At 42.3% G+C, this 17,424-nt stretch overlaps 1 protein-coding gene across 1 annotated transcript in view; it reads left to right on the top strand.

Annotated features, from left to right (window-relative positions):
* The window catches only part of cntnap2b (contactin associated protein 2b), a 28,063-nt gene that overhangs the window by 10,012 nt on the left and 627 nt on the right, over positions 1-17,424 (top strand). Inside the window, exons 5-24 of the mRNA XM_073492200.1 lie at positions 1,879-2,082; positions 2,247-2,431; positions 3,127-3,270; positions 8,098-8,353; positions 8,477-8,626; positions 8,755-8,917; positions 9,044-9,150; positions 9,652-9,771; positions 10,156-10,271; positions 10,468-10,552; positions 11,273-11,429; positions 12,039-12,166; positions 12,287-12,457; positions 12,570-12,788; positions 13,143-13,379; positions 13,729-13,962; positions 14,099-14,232; positions 15,015-15,108; positions 16,012-16,242; positions 16,335-16,409. Coding sequence (XP_073348301.1) covers positions 1,879-2,082; positions 2,247-2,431; positions 3,127-3,270; positions 8,098-8,353; positions 8,477-8,626; positions 8,755-8,917; positions 9,044-9,150; positions 9,652-9,771; positions 10,156-10,271; positions 10,468-10,552; positions 11,273-11,429; positions 12,039-12,166; positions 12,287-12,457; positions 12,570-12,788; positions 13,143-13,379; positions 13,729-13,962; positions 14,099-14,232; positions 15,015-15,108; positions 16,012-16,242; positions 16,335-16,409 — 3,210 coding nt within the window. The remainder of the gene's footprint in view (positions 1-1,878; positions 2,083-2,246; positions 2,432-3,126; positions 3,271-8,097; positions 8,354-8,476; positions 8,627-8,754; positions 8,918-9,043; positions 9,151-9,651; positions 9,772-10,155; positions 10,272-10,467; positions 10,553-11,272; positions 11,430-12,038; positions 12,167-12,286; positions 12,458-12,569; positions 12,789-13,142; positions 13,380-13,728; positions 13,963-14,098; positions 14,233-15,014; positions 15,109-16,011; positions 16,243-16,334; positions 16,410-17,424) is intronic.

Raw genomic sequence — 17,424 nt, 5'->3', positions numbered from 1 at the left:
AGATTCGAAACATTGATATTCGGCTCCCCGCCACAGCCACGCCTTTCGACAAAAAATCAAGATTTTAATCGCTTTTAATTGCAAATTTGTTACGGTTGCCCTGACAAAATTTGAAGTCAATCAGGTTAAAGCTGTAAGACTGTAAGTTTGTTTGAGTAAAACACGTGCAAACCCTTAATTCGAAATGGCCGACTTCCTGATGGGTTTAGGTGATGGCCACAAGATATTTTTTTGTAGGCGATACACGTGTTCAATCATGTAGGTGAAAGTAGTCCCAGAGACTGCATTTTAGGGGGTGCTAGTGAGCCGTTTTGCCGCGTCCGTGGCTGAAGCCCATAAAATGGGTAAATTTCCACCACCTTTGAATTTTGTGCAAAGTTTCATGATTTTTTTTTCATGTTTAACCTCTCAAAATGCAATTCATTTGGGGGAAAGGAAAATAACAAAAATCCTTCAGCTTCAGTTCCAAAAGGGCCTTTCCACCGACTTTGGCATTCTGACCCCTTATTACATTTCTATCAGACAGTCATCTAGTGCACATACCTTAACAGTCCCCTTTAATTCAGTAAAGCCTAATCCAATATCAGACTTAATAACCTTGTATTACTCTAAATTAAAGACCACCCATAACTGCCTAACCATAATTCAAGATCACCAGATCTAGGATCGGCATCAAATTGTTCTCACTCATAAATTCCAGCCTCCTAAATACACCTGATTTTTAAAAATTAAGATCCATGAGAAAAAAAAGCCTTTATTTGCAATGTTAAAGAAAGTGAGAGAATTGTTTGGATCCGTTCCTTCATCCAGATCCACACCAAAAGTTAATGTGGTCTGTTCTGGGCTGAGACCCATCCTCCATCCAAATTTAATGGAAAACCGTTGAGTAGTTTTTCTGTAATCCTGCTGACAAACCAACCACTTAACAAACAAACTGACACAGGAGAAAACATAATTTCCTAGACAGAGGTCATGAAAATCTGTCAAAATTTAAAATGACCAGTGATGGTTATGTTTTTTATGAAGTCCTATTTACTCAAGTGCAGGTACTTTACTTGAGTATTTCCATTTTTTGCTACTTCATACTTCCACTTTACTTCATTTATTTGATAAATTTAGTGACTAGTTATTTTGCAGATTCAGATAATTCATTGTTGATATACTATTACTTATGTGTAACCAATCAGAAAGTGTTGTGGGTGGGACATTGAGTGAGACCACAGAGTGGTGACTGCAGACAGAGAGAGGAGGCTTCAGCAGAACCAAAGTAGCACATCTTTAAATTAAAGTATTTTGTCACCAAAAAATAAACTGATAATCGGAAAAATGCTAAATATCAGCCCCAATAATCAGTCTATTCCTCGTCAAAGTAAGATATTGATTTGATTAATTATTTATGGAAATTAACAAAGATCAACACAGATTAATATTGCTTTATGATGGGCCTTGACCCCACAGATCAGTGAACATATAGTAGTACACAGTAGCTTTGTTAATATGGTAGAAGCAGTTGATAAGATATTGTTTGGCCGAGTGAATGGAAAATGTACATTCAAAAAAACAGCCAGATGGAACTGTTGATAGGAGCACTCAATTTCTGCTGTAAGGAATTTCACACCATCTTGTGTCCCCCAGATGCACAGTAAGTTTCTTTGCATTTGGTACAAAATGAGATGAGACATCTTAAGGGGTTTAATCCTGACCCCCCAAATGTAACAGTGAATTTAATACCCTGCTTACAATTTTGATGATGAAAATAATATTAAGACACAAAGTAACTCATTTCAAGCACAGCTACCTGATTTGGTGTTTCTAGATCCCAGATCTAGAAGCGCCAACAGCAGGAAAGACAATTTTCTTCCTTTTTTTGTCTTTCAGGGGCAGATGTGATCAGTTTTGACGGCCATGGCGTCATTTCCTACCGCTTCAGGAGTAAGAAGATGAAGTTTGTGAAGGATGTCATATCTCTTAAGTTTAGAACCACGGCTCGAGACGGGGTCCTACTCCATGGAGAGGGACAGCAGGGAGACTACATATCCCTGGAGCTCCGCAGGGCAAGGCTACAGCTCAGCATCAACTTAGGTAGCCTTCCATAACCTTTGTGTGGTTTCAAGGACAGCAAGAGCACTGCAAAAGTCTCCAGACACAGGCTATTCTATTCTTTTAAAAATCTGATGATCTGTCAGAAGCAACATGATCAATTTACAGCCTGTTCCTGTCTGTGTGATTTGCTTGCTTCTCTACAGGCAGTAACCAGTATGGTTCAATTCAGGGTCACACCTCTGTGACCAGTGGAAGCTTACTGGATGATGACCACTGGCACTCAGTTGTTATAGAGCGTTACCGGAGGAATATCAACTTTACTTTGGACCACCACACTCAGCAGTTCAGGACCAATGGAGAGTTTGACCACCTAGACCTGGACTATGAGGTAAAGACTCGCCATGGGTCATGCTGTCATTCATTTTCATCATCTCACACTAATGTCACAATCCTCAGACCTTTGTTCAAAGGTCTGTGAGATATTGTGGTCCTTTCAGCACACACTGATGGTGTGAACAATCAACACACACTAATGGTATTTACCTGCTGAAGTTTGTTGGCAAGCAGTAACAAACCATCATAAAGCATTATTCCATTCAGTGCTGTTACCCAAGATATCAACCATTTATCATGCTTTAAAAATTCTACATAGGGGTGTCCTGGTGGCCAGGGTGCTGATCAAGAACACCTAGGCCCCAGTTTGCATCCATGTCACCCTTTCACATCTCCATGATCATAGCTGTGTTTTGCATTTTCTGTTTTGCTTTGAGCTTTGGACATCTTTGTGTGTCATTTATGTGTCCTTTTCCCTAGATGTCATCTACCATTGTTTGGTAGACTGCAATGGAAAAAATTGGATATAATTGGTGTGAGTTCTGATCGAAAATACATTTCAAAATATACCACTGCTACCAGTACAAAAGAAAGAAATATATACAATTCCAGCTTGATTTAAAAACCAATGATCTGATTTAGTAGAGTTCCTGAGAGTAAGTTTGTGCATCGGTAGCAGTAGTACAATAAACATCACAGTAAGATTAATGTTATTAAGTCCATGTTGTCCACTGTGCTGCGTGTCCTCAGATCAATTTTGGAGGGCTGCCTGTATCAGTGAAGCCGAGCTCAGGAGGCAGAGAGAACTTTGTGGGCTGCATGGAGGGAATCACCTACAATGGAGACAACATCACTAACCTGGTCCGCAGGAAGAAAGTGGACACCTCCAGCTTTGTAAGCCATTTCTCTCTGACTCTTTGTGTGTATATGTTTATAAAGACCAGGCTTACGTTGTTTTTATCTGTCTACCTAGTCTTTAAAGTTGAATACTACTTTATATTTCAAGGTATCAAGGTTTATTTGTTATTACACAACACAGCATTGCACACCTAATGAAAGTTGTTGTTTCTTTGTGCAAAGATCACAAAGTGAGCCTTTAAACAAATACATTTAGAATAAAATATAAGATAAAACAATAAATACAGTTATTTATATACACGTACACTTATACACTTGACATGATCCTCTCATTAAAAGTTTGACAACTTGGAAACACTGTCCAAATACTCTGACTGTGTTTGAGCACCAAGCATCATTTTTCATAAACAGGGTATAAGAGTTGCCCGTCAAGTCCAGCAGCTTGATCCGGAAATGAGGTGGAGACAGGTCTCTGTAAAGATGAGGGCAAATTGATTACCCTGCCACCAGACATCAGCCATGAGCAGCCTTAAATCCAAGCTGGATTATCACGGCTCATATTCCGGCTGTCTTGCCTCTCTCCCTGGGGCGGTCCAGTGATCCGGCTGTATGGTTGAAAGATGCCGCGGACAGTGGCCACCTCAGAGTCCGCTCCTCTTAATTAATAAAAACCTTGCGCTCCCCTTTCCACTGCTGATGAATGTATTTTGGTCATGGGTAATTCGTGTTTCAGCGTGTTTTATTATTATTATTAGGGAACTGGGGAAGTGGGAAGGATGTCCGGGGGGACTACGAAGGTGAAACCCTGCCAGAGGTTGGGCTGGAGGCCAATGGCGAAGGCGGGACTGGCCTGGACGCCGTTGATATGGCTGGTGATCAGGGCTCGCGGGTGTAGTATTTCACCAGAGACAAGCAGCTGGAGATCTGAGCAGGAGGCCAGCGACAGGGCTGCATTATAAACTGGGGGCATGGATTTAAAAAGAAATAGGCATTTACGAGGCAGGGAGGTTCTGTTGAAAGACAATGTCATTAATGCATTATTGGACAGGTGGGATCAAGGGTTTTTGTTGGTTGACCCATTAGGGAGTAAAAGTCGGAAAATCTCTGCTTCTGCTGCTTTGTTTTTGACTTTCCTATTTTAAAATTTGACTCTCACAAGACTCCCAAATTTATGAAACTGTAGTACTAAATCACCATAGTGCCCTGTTAATATTAAGACATCCAAAAGTATATGGAGGCTGGGTCTTGACTTCAGACCAGGACAAACCAACTCTGAATTTCATCTTTGCATGATTGCTCACGTTGCAGTTTTCTGTCACTAAGTTTTTCCTTGTTGACTTTTACAGAATATATTGTAAGAGTAGTGCTTGTGGGACAATGAAGTAGACCACAACGTATTTTACAGACATGAAACTGAAAGGAATGTACTGTAGCATTGATTTGAGGTCTTTGGCTCTCAGCTGTGCTGTCGTCCTGCCAGCTGCTGGATCTAGTTGCTATGTCCTGTTTGAGACTGCATTTGTACTACAAAGATCTGCAAAGTCCTGTGACATGATAATAATAATATACAGGCCATGATAGAGCAGCTAGTCTTTGGTGTGGTTCAAAGAAGATCACAAAGAGAAGTATTTGTAGGCAAGAAAGTGGTACCACCATGTTTAGTTCTGGTTTGGTCTCCATGAACTACTGAGGAAAATATGTGTCTCATTCACTGCTCATAGCCGCTCTACATTCCCCATATGTTCACCAGCTCGTCTCTGTCTCTCTGTGGTAGTGTACGGTGCTTCATAATCAGAGTTTCTTAATCAGAAATGGCTTCCAGTTGGTAGCAGAGTTTAATAGCTGGACAACCAAAACAATGAGCTGAGAAAAGGCTAAAACACTGCACAGAGGTACACTGTCACTTTGTATGTTACGCATAGTCATTTGATCCATTGTTGAAAACAACCGGTTTCCACCCGGCCTAATTTCAGGGAATTGATTTTTTGAATTTTGGTTAATAAAGTGATGATGATGGAACTAAAAAGTAAGCTAGGATGTACTGTGAACTTTCTACACCACTATCCCTCTGAAACTCAAAGGAGCACATACAGTCCTGCTCACCATTATTGGCACCCATGAAGTTTAAGTACATAATGTGGAATATCTTCTGAAAAAAATGAATCAAGTGAAACATTTTTTTTCTATAGAGAACTCGTGTTTGATACAAAAGAGCAAATGATAAACAACAATATAAAACAATTAACAATGGGAGGAAAAAATTGAAAAACTTAAAGCTTGCTGTGTCACTGGTATTGGCACCCTTTGCTGTAAATCAGTATGGAAACACATTGTGACTCACCTGTGGTAAATCACAAATGAGAATCACCTGTGATAAATTGTCTGTGCCCATGTGACATGAATTAGCCAATGAATGATGACTTCTGTGTTTTAAAAAGCCATCTGTTATCCCCTGTTCCTTTGTCACAATGGTGAAGACAAAGGAGCTGTCTGAGGACATCAGAAGTGCGATAATTGGCAAACACAAGACCTCCAAAGGGTATAAGGCCATCTCCAAAGACCTTGGTGTCCCTGTTTCAACAGTGCGTAATGTTATTAAGAAGTTTGCCAAGCATGGAACTGTCAAGAACCTCCCTGGGCGTGGGGGGAAGAGAAAAATTGATGAGAGAAGTCTTCGAAAGTTGGTGCGAATGGTGGAAAAAACACCACGTCAAACATCCAAAGACCTGAAGGCCAACCTGGAACAGTCTGGAGTCATGGTTTCAACAAGTACCATACGCCGCACACTAAACCAAACAGGGCTTCATGGGCGAAGGCCAAGGAAGACATCACTGCTGAGGAAAAGACATAAAAAGGAACAACTAATCTTTGCCAAAGGGTACCTGGACAAACCACAATCCTCCTGGGAAAATGTTCTGTGGACAGATGAAACAAAAATAGAGCTTTTTGGCAATGCACACCAACAGTTTTTTTATAGACGACGCAATGAAGCCTACAAGGAAAAGAACACCCTACCAACAGTTAAGCATGGTGGAGGATCCATAATGCTGTGGGGCTGCTTTGCTGCATCTGGTACTGGAGGCCTTGACCGTATCACAGGAATCATGAAATCAGAGAATTATCAAGAGATTTTAGAGCGAAATGTCCTACCCAGTGTAAGAAAACTTGGTTTGAGTCGAAGATCATGGGTCCTCCAGCAAGACAAAGACCCAAAGCACACATCCAAAAGCACGCAGGAATGGTTGAAAAGGAAAAAATGGACTGTTTTAAAAATGGCCAGCCATGAGTCCTGATCTCAATCCGATCGAAAATCTTTGGTATGAGCTGAAATCTGCCATTGGGGAAAAGAAACCTGCAAACGTTCAAGAGCTTGAACAATTTGCAAAGACAGAGTGGGAGAAAATACCAGCTGAGAAGTGCAAGAAGCTTATAGAAGCGTATAAGAAACATTTGGAGGCTGTCATCACTGCCAAAGGGTGTGCAACCAGATATTAAAGAGGGGTGCCATTATTGCTGCACATGCTGTTTTTTCTGTTTCTTCTTTGAAATTACAATATGTAAGTTGAAAAAACAATTTTCTTTGTTAAATTACTTTGGACCTCCAATTAAAAGATCCTGATGATATAAATTTGGTACATTTCCATTTATTTCTGACGATACTGTAGAGGTTATGCAAAAAATGAAGGGGTGCCAATAATGGTGAGCAGGACTGTAGCAAAAATAATTGCCCAGGTCTTGTGGGGTCCATAGAGCATGCACACGAGCCAGCCGAGCCAGCTAGCTTCCAGTTTGGCTCTCTACTAAGTTCAAAACCTGGCGCTCTTCCCGGGGGCGTGGTTGGACATCGCTGGCTATTGGCATTTAAGTATTGTGAAGGTATTCAATCAGAAAAGCGGGTAAGGATAAGCATCATCCCGGCCTAATTCTTAAGATGTTTTAACTACAGTTACAGTGGAAACAAAAATATAATGGTTGGAAAGCTCACCAGCAGCATTTGTTAGTTAAGGCCACGCCTGTCTCAGAAGATACAGACAACTTTTCTGGGGGAAACCCTGAGTTCAAAACAATTTTGTCGTAGGGCTGGGCAATATATACGATATCGCTATAATGATAGGAGACTATGTACCGTCTAAGATTTTGGATACCGCTGTATCATGATATCACTTATCAGACTTTTCTTTTTTTTTTTTTCTTTTTTTTTTTTAAACATATGTTTATTGCACATTTTGTTAATTTACAAATGGTGAACAACACAGAACAAGAAGGCACATACAGGAAAACAACAACAATAATAGTAGCAATAATAATGATGAAAATAAAATTAATAAATAAATAACAGAAAAACAAAAAACAAAAACAAAACACTTTTAACCACAAAACAAAATATCATTGCATGTATAAGAATCATGGTGCTAGAAAGATAAATAAATGAAAAATAAGTTTAAAATTTTTAAAAAAAAAATAAATAAATGCGTATACTTATCAGACTTTTCTACTTGTTTTGATACTTGCCTTTACCTGCTTAATCATTATATCCATCCACATTAGTGATGATCATTTATCAAAAATCTCATTGTGCTAATGTTTTGTGAAAGTACCAATAATCATCCCTACAATGTTGTCACAATATCAATATAGAGGCATCTATAATGTGCTTTTGAGGACATTTCAAAATACTGTATATATTATATGTCGCGGTACTGCCTAAAAATTCCATCTTATTATTTTAAGGCCATGTTACCCAGTCCTATTTTGTCACAAGACTGGCCAAGCTCTACTCCTGAGGTCTCTCTCTCTCTCTCTCTCTCTCTCTCTCTCTCTCTTTCTCTCTCTCTCTCTCTCCCTCTCTCTCCCCCACTGTAGCGAAACCTGACATTCTCGTGCGCTGAGTCCAACTCAGTCTCCGTCTTCTTCAACTCCACGTCCTTCCTGCGGCTGCCGGGTCAGACTTACAGCGACACTCTGGCAGTCAGTCTGTCTTTCAGGACCTGGAACCCCAACGGTCTGCTGATGTATACGACGCTGGCTGACAGCTGGGTGGAGTTGGGACTGACAGAGGGCAAAGTAACCTTCCTCATGAGACATGACACGAAGAAGTTGCGTATTGACATCTCATCAGGTGAGCTCAACTCAGGAGTCCTCAGTTAGTTCAGTTAGTTTTCACTTGTCATCCTGCTGCTTTCCTCAATTATTGTTGTTACTGTTGTTGTTAATCTGATCCTGTTAATGTTTTTCCTTGCAGGTTCAGGCCTTAATGATGGCCTGTGGCACAGTGTCCATCTGACTGCATTGGAGTACTATGCTATGTTGACTGTGGATGGAGACGAAGCGTCCACAGTCAGAACAACCATCCCCATCTACATCCAGACTGGAGGAACCTACTACTTTGGAGGTGATTACTCAATTTGAACTAATGTTTTAGAGAAACTGCTCATTGTCAAGAACAGCAAAGAGTTCATTGGGTCAGTATTTCTCCAGTGGTTGAAAAAATGACCTCTGACCTCCTCCGTTTTTCTCCAGGCTACTTCCTGAACACCAACACAGGATCACTTCAGCGTTCCTTTCAGGGCTGCATGCAGATGATCCACGTAGATGACCATCCAGCTGACCTCAGGGCAGTGGAGCAGGGCCTCATTGGAAGCTTTGAAAACGTCAGCCTGGATATGTGTGCCATTATAGACAGGTGATTGTCATAATAGATGAGAAAGCACAAGGAAGCAGAGTAGCTCAGTGGGTGCTTCTGGTGCCTCACAGCAAAAATTGAGGGTTCTCCCTGTGTTCACATCTGTTTTCTTCCACTGTCCATCAGGTGTGTGCCTAACCCTTGTGAGCACAGCGGTCGCTGTTCTCAGACGTGGGATACATTCAGCTGCAACTGCAATGGCACTGGATACACTGGAGCTACCTGCCATACCCGTAAATTACATTTTTATTTTATTTTATATCACCTTTATTTTACCAGGAAGTCACACTGAGATCGAGATCTCTTTAACAACAGAGACCTGGCCATGGTAGCAGTCATACAACATCACAACTTGCTCCATATATAACATGGAATGGACATGTATTAACAAGCCAGCAACCTAAACTTAAACTCATGTTATAGCATCACACCTGACAGGTGGTATAGCATATAGCATAGGCGTGACCACTGCAGAAGGATTTGACGTGGAGTGAATGCTGATTGTACACATTTACATCAAAGACTGAAGCCAGATGTTAGCGGGCTCTTAATTTCTCTCTCCCTGTATGCATCTGCTCTGTAGACTTGTAAAGTCGACCAAAAAACATAACTGGCATTTAGGATTTTAATTCTCTATAGTCAAATATTCATGTCCAGCCCTGAAGTGATTACACACTTACCACACACAAACACAGTGTTTTGTGTCTGCTGAACTGTGTGTCATGTCTCTATAGCAATGTATCAGCAGTCCTGTGAGGAGTATAAGCACCAGGGGAAGAGCTCAGGGAGCTACTGGATTGACCCCGATGGCAGTGGATCTATCGCCCCCTTCAGAGTCAGCTGTGACATGACAGGTGAGATTCACTGTGAGAGGGATGGAGTCCCATTCATTTTCTCATGCAATTCAGGGCATGACAGCAAAAGCTCTATTTCCAAGAATAGCTTTAGTCAATGCTCACTGCAGTTTGTTGCAAAAACTCAAGTTCTACTTTATCATTATTATCAGTATTTACATTTCTTTGTAATGTGATGCTTATTCCCATGTGTGTTTGTGAATCCGTCAGTCACATTTTTGTATGTTACAGTAGCTCCTCTGGATGGGAACATGCATCTGTCATTCTATACATTATACTAGTTATAATGCATCTACTAATGTACTGTTTAGTAGTAAAGTGGATCTTTGCTGAAGAAGTTCGTTGTGACTCTTGATGATACTGTATGTTTACTTGGTCTTTCAGAGGAAAATGTTTGGACCACACTGAAGAACAACCTGTCTCCTCAAACATCAGTCACCAGTGCAGAGCAGGAGGGGAAGGCAGTGCTGCAGATTACTTACAATGTGACTGATGAACAGGTACACAGTCAACACACACACACTTTGACTGGAGAACTTAGACTTAAGATCTTCTTTGTGTGTATTGCATTGGTTCAATACACACTGCAAAGAAAACATTGCAAAGAAAACATTCATGAGAATGAAACATTTGCTCTATAATAAAGGAACCCATGAAAATATGTTCTGTCTCTTTGTCCTTCCTGTATGTGTCCAGGTGTTGTTAGTCACCAGCAGTGCAGAGTACTGTGAACAGTATGTAGCCTACGCCTGCCGAATGTCTCGTCTTCTCAACACTCCAGGTAAGCTATCCGTCACTAACAAAATACCTTGCTTATTTATGAATACAAATGATGCATTAAATGAATTCTCATGAGGTTCATGTCTGTGCTCAGAGCTCCTTGTTGTTTGTCCATTAGCTTTGGTTGACTGTATTGTGGGGTATTGTTACAACCATCAGGCATACAGTGGTTAACATGTAAAATAATGTTCTGAGATATAATTGACAGTATTTTAAACTCCATAGATGTCACACCAGTTCAGAAAAAGACATATGGCTCCTGGGAATGCAGAGTCGGGACAGGCAGGTAGTGGACTAGCCGGCTCAGGACAGGAGGGCTGCAGGCTGAGATGCCGGAAGCAGACTGGTAGCTTAAAGACTGGAGGCTGGCAACTTGGATGCTAGCAGGTCAAAATCAAATTTGTTGCTAGCTGGCTGGGATGCAGGCTGGAAGCCAGAGGACAGCAGGCAAGGAGGTCAGATAGAGGGCTAGCATGCTGTAAACTAACTGGCTCTGAAGTAGGCTGAGGTGCAGATGTTGAGGAAGTCTGTAGCCCACAAAGGTGGCAGAAAGAATGACATGAAAGAGAAAAACATGACCTGCAGAGCAGGACAGGATTTGACAAATACAGGATCACAGGTTCAAAGCCATTAATGTGAGCGGGATATTTTCCAGGTGAAGCATGTAGTGATCTAATGAAGTGAAAGTAAACTGACTCTAGGCTGCTGGTTTGACTCCTAGATGGCTCGCCGTTTACCTGGTGGGTAGGAAGAGCCAATGAAAGGCATTCTTACTGGGGGGGCTCAGGACCAGGGATACAGAAGTGTTCCTGTGGAATCGAACACAACTGTACCGACCCCAAACACTACTGCAACTGTGACGCTGACCTGCGCTCCTGGTGAGTAGACCACTGCTTTTCTTTTTAACTAGTCAAGGTCTATTCACAGTGGACTTCATTTCTTACCTTCACTAAAACAGCTTTGACAGCTGATTATCATCACCAGGATGGTCTGTTTTTAATTAGTTTATTAGGGGTCGAGCAGTGTTGCTCATTCCGAACCCTACTACTTTTGTTTGTATACTTCTTGTATCATCTTACTATTATTTTTTTTTGGATCATCTTACATCTTCTTGCTCTTCTTGTTCTTCTCTTTCTCATTCTACTCCTTCTTCTGCTTCTTCTTCTTCTCCTGCTCCTTCTTCTTCTCCTTTTTACATTCACTACTCAGACCTCAAGATGACGATTTTGCAGTTTACTCGAAAATGAGTTCTTTGCTCGATCTTTGCTCCAATTGTCTTCTGCTTTAAAAGTGAAATCAAAGCAGAATCATACTTTTGACAACTCGTTGGCCCAGGCACTGGTGTTGCTGCATGCCCAAGTCTAACCAGGCTGTAAAAAGGGATTTATTGACTCAGAAATCAGCTAAAACTGCTTCAGATATTGTCCTGACTTGGCTGACAGGTGTTGTTTGCCTCCCTGTGTGTGTGTGTTTGTGTGTGTGCACAGGAGGGAGGATGCAGGCCTGTTGGTGTACAAAGACCATTTGCCAGTCAGTCAGGTTGTAGTTGGTGATACAGGCAGAGCTGGATCTGAGGCCAAACTGACAGTCGGAGCACTCAGATGCCAGGGGGACCGTGAGTGTCTCTCGATCTCTCTTAGACACAAAAACAGATTCATCTTTCACCAGAGATATTTCAGATCATCAGATATGAAACATTAGGATTTACTCCATGTCCTGCTGTTCTTTTCTGAAGGGAACTACTGGAATGCAGCATCCTTCAGCAGTCCTGCCTCATACCTCCACTTCCCCTCCTTCAGAGAAGAAACCAGCACGGACATCTCCTTCTACTTCAAGACTTCCTCCACTCATGGGGTCTTTCTGGAGAACTTGGGAACCACAGACTTCCTTCACATTGAACTCAGAGGTGTGTCTGTGTGTGCCTGTGTGTACACTGCACATGATGGAAGAATTCAACATTTCTCAGTCTGATGTTTTAAAATGTGACTAATGTTGGGTTTGTATCCTCGTGCTCCCAGGAGGCTCGGTGGTCTTCTTTTCTTTTGATGTGGGCAGTGAGCGGGTGGAGCTCAGCGTTCGCTCACCGGTGCCTCTGAATGATGACCAATGGCATCGCGTGGAAGCTGAGAAGAACATCAAAGAGGCAGTGCTGCAGCTTAATGGACAGTACAGGGAGGTCAGACTCAGCCCCCCACAGGGACACACAAAACTGGAGTACTACAGTGATCTATATATTGGTAAGACACATGCACACATACACCTCATGTATTCAGAAACACTGGTTCTGCACCAAACTCTCTGCTCCAGAGCTGGCCGGCTTTGAGCAGCTCCTCCTGGCCCTCCCCACACAACACAAATGTTTACTGTTTTGTTCTGTTAGAGAGACCCCTAGCAGCAGAAATGATATATTGTGTCTTTAAATCAATAATATCAAAATATTGCACATTAGGAGTATAGAGTGATGGTGAGAACTGTCCCCTTTGTACATAATGATATGATTCACACAACTGCGAACGATCCAGTGACTGTAACAGCTGTAGTCTCCATTGCTCTGCCTGAACATTTGCTCTGCTTTGTGTCTTATTTACCAGGAGCCTCGAGTGGTCAGAGGGGTTTCCTGGGCTGCATGCGGGCTCTGAAGATAAACGGTGTGACCATTGACCTGGAGGAGAGGGCAAAGGTGGCTCCAGGGGTGAATCCAGGCTGCCAGGGCCACTGCAACAGCTTCGGGATGCACTGCAGGAATGGAGGGACATGTGTGGAGCAGTACAATGGATACTCCTGTGACTGCTCCCTCACTGCGTACGATGGACCCTTCTGCACAGATGGTAAATGTGAACTTATTGTCAATATGAGTGTAAATGGTTGTCTGTCTCTATGTGTCAGCCCAATCATTCACTGGCAATCTGTTGGGTGTACCTTGCCTCTGGTCCAGTGTTAGCTTGATCAGCTCTAGCACCCCATGATCCTCCAAAGGATAAACGAGCATAGCTGATGGATTTATAGATGGATGGATGTTAAATTAGAAATTGTATTAGATTCAGTGCAGCAAGAAAGATTTCTCAACATTTCTATAGTGTTTTAATTACCTGTCCTTTGTCTGCTGCTGTTTCTGTATGTGTGTGTGTGTGTGTGTGTGTGTGTGTGTGTGTGTGCGTGTGTGTGTGTGTGTGTTAGATGTTGGCGGCTACTTTGAGACAGGAACACTGGTGCGCTATGACTTCCCACCAGAGGCAGGAGCTTCTGCGTTGCGGGAGGAGAAGAGCCTATCAGGTGTTGGTGTTCCCAGTGAGGCCAATCTGACTCAGGAGGAGCTGGTGTTCAGCTTCAGCACCTCCAGTGCTCCTAGCATCCTGGTCTACGTCAGCTCCAGGACTCAGGACTACTTAGCAGTGGTGCTCAGGCACAACGGTAGGCTCATCAACATCGTACCTGACCAGTTTTTAAAATAATTGTATATAAAAGGATATACTGTATTTTATGAACTGCTGTTGCATTATTATCCTGTGTTAAAACAAACTTTATGTCTCTATGTGTGTGTGTCCAGGCACACTCCAGATCCGCTACAGTCTTGGGGGGCTAACAGAACCTTACACCATAGATGTTGACCATCGTAACATGGCCAACGGACAGCCACACTCTGTCAACATAACTAGAAACTTAAGGGAGATACGACTACAGGTTAGTGCTCGCTGCCACTGCAGTGGTACCTGACAATGTTTTAACAAATACTGTATGCTGCCAGTGAGTAGAAAAAGGGTGCCCGACTGAATTAAAGTAATAGTTCCACGTTTTGGGAAATGGGCTTACTTGCTGTTTTCTGAGAGGGAGATGTTCAGGTGGATATTAGTCTGTGTGTCTGTTACTGATCTGCAACAGGGCTGGGTTAGCTTAGCTTAGCATAAGGAGGAAGCAGCTTGTCCAAAATATACCTACCAATGTCTAAATCTCACTAATAACAAGATGTACATATACTGTATATTGTTGATGAAGGTTCTCAGTCATCCAGGTCATGGTAATTCCTGCTATATTCTAAGTGCTGTATTGTAGGCACTGGACTTGTTTCAGTTTCTTCAGACGTTTCACCTCTCATCCAAGAGGCTTCTTCAGTTCTAACTAACTGGAGAGGAGTTACAGGCTTTAAACCCTGTTTGGGAGTGTCCTTACAGAGTTGACTCTGCAACAAGTCCAGTTGCCTGCGATATAGCACTTAGAATATACTGTATATTGTTTCCTGACTAACAGCAAACACAGTGAGTTTTAGGCGGAGTTATGGAATATTTCTGATCTCTCTTTTAAAAAGAAGCCAATAGTCATACTTGCCAAAATGTTTAACTATTTCTTTAAGATAAAGTTTTGCTGACTAAAATGAACAGTTGTTGGGAATGATGGTAACAGAGCAGATTAAAGTTCAGTTTCATTTCAACATGTCACTGTTCCTTTCCTCTGTCCATATTCTCCAGCTGGACCACTACCCAGTGTCCACACACACCCTACCTGAGGCCTCTGACACCCAGCTCAACCTGGTCAAAAGCATTTTCCTTGGAAAGGTCTTTGGTAAGTGTCTAGATGAGTTGAAATGTGTGTGGGGGGTCCTGTCAGACAGGAGTGATTCATCTCAGGGATGTTGGCTGTTACGAGTACAGTCCCTATTCCCATTTCCAGTTTGCTCCTTTGTCTGCCCATTAATCATAACTTTATATGCCGTTATGCCGTGGCACTAGACTATTATACTACTTGTTCTAATACTTGTCTTTACTCACTTAGTCAATATATCCCCACTTATGATGATAATTGATCAAAAATCTCTTATCTCTCTTAATATTTTGTGAAAGTACCAAATTGTCCCTACAATATTGTCGCAATATTGATACCGAGGTATTTGGTCATATTGTGATTTTTTTTTTTTTTTTTTTGTAAATATGTTTTATGATTTTCTGGAATTTTTTACCCCACAAGAATACAGCACATGTACATGTTATTTCAATTTACACAGTCATCTCCAAAACACAGGGTGCGTTGTTCTTCACTTACATTGGCCCATTGAGTTCACCCTTTCCTTCTTATCCCACCCCTTCCACCCACACACCCAACGTCCCACTGGTCCCCCACCCATTCACTCACCCATAGGGTTACAGGTTACAGAACACACTTAAGGAATTGAACCTTGGATAAGCAACCAACACATTTATCTGCACCTATATTCCTATTTACAATAATTTACACTATATTTTAAGAAATTGAATTAAAATGTATTATTGGGTGTATCTTAATTATGTACTGGTGCAACTAAATGAAAAAGTTAGGTTCACCAGTCCAACCAGTATAAAAAGTTGGTCTGGATCCCTGAGATATGAGGTTTTCTTGTGGTCATTCTGGTCCTTTCACTTGTGTTACTACCAGACACTTTTGTACTGACCTGTTGGAGTAGATAAATTCGTTGTTGTGTGTTTCTTATAGAAACAGGACAGATTGATCCCATCCTGATCGAGCGCTACAACACGCCAGGCTTCGTGGGCTGTTTGTCAAGAGTTCAGTTTAACAGCGTGGCGCCGTTGAAAGCTGCACTGCGCTCCGGCCTGGCTGCACCCGTCAGCACCCTTGGGATCCTGGTGCCCTCCAACTGTGGAGCCTCACCCCTGACCATCTCCCCAATGGCCTCAGCTAGTGACCCTTGGCACCTAGAAGCAGGTAGAGAGACGGATAGATAACACAGTTTGATGGAACATAAAGATATGTCATACAGATAATGTAATAATAATAACTGTTTGCTTTGTCCACAGCTGGAGCAGTTTTCCCCTTCAATGAGGACAAGACTAGTGAGGATGGAGTGGATCGCAACTCTGCCATAATTGGAGGTAAATGTCATTTAACATTCAACCAAGTGATAAAGCTGCAGCTGGGAACGGTCCTTTAACCTGTTAAACCTACAGATACCAGACACTCCACGCGAAACAGCTGTTTTCATCAACATAGACAGACTTTATCGTGTTCACAGTCACAAAGGGGCATAGACTCAGAAATAAACAAAGAACAAACATAAATAAGAGGAAAGGCAGAGAAGAATATGCTGAAGGAAAACGTAGCAACAGGCTGTTTATCCTCTGTGCACTGATTCGCTTACCTGAACAGCCAATCATGGACTCTGCCACAGATTCTACATGCTTACACAGCAAAAAAGCCCCCAACAAGAGCCGACTGGTGCCAAAGGTGCGGGACACACCGTAAAAACTAGACGCTCACCATCAACCCCAACATTGGCTAACCTTCGGCCTGGTGTGTCAGGGTACACCCCTACCGAAGTGGTAGGGGTGAGGGGCGTATTGGAATAAGGCCATATGGTCCATCACCGTATGCCATAAGAGTTGTATCAGCTTGGCTTGGAGACCACATAACTGGAGGGGAGTTACAGGCTTTTAAACTCTGTGTGGGAGTGTCCTTACAGCGTCTGAGATCTGAGCTCTGAGACAACAATGAAAACATCTTGTCCAAAGAAGACGGATGGTTTGAAAGTAAAAGAATCCATCTATGTCAAACTGGAACAACCGTCTTTGAACAGAGGAGGTGGCCTAAGACATTACTTATCACCCACCTACAATGCAGTACTGAGTTCCCTCCCCAGACAGCTTAACAACCATTCACTCCTGGGCTCACCTAGCCCTAGCAACCCACATGAAGGCCATTTGGGTCAACGACCCACAAGTGGCCCTAACGACTCTGTAAGGACACTCCCACACAGAGTTTAAAAGCCTGCAACTCCCCTCCAGTTAGTTAGAACTGAAGAAGCCTCTTGGATGAGAGGTGAAACGTCTTCAAGAAACTGAAACATGTCCAGTTGCCTACGATACAGCACTTAGAATTACCATGACCTGG

This window comes from Pagrus major, chromosome 21, assembly GCF_040436345.1.
Source record: "Pagrus major chromosome 21, Pma_NU_1.0".
NCBI lineage: Eukaryota > Metazoa > Chordata > Actinopteri > Spariformes > Sparidae > Pagrus > Pagrus major.
Note: the sequence above shows the minus strand (reverse complement) of the source record. Positions and strands in the feature narration are given on the sequence as shown.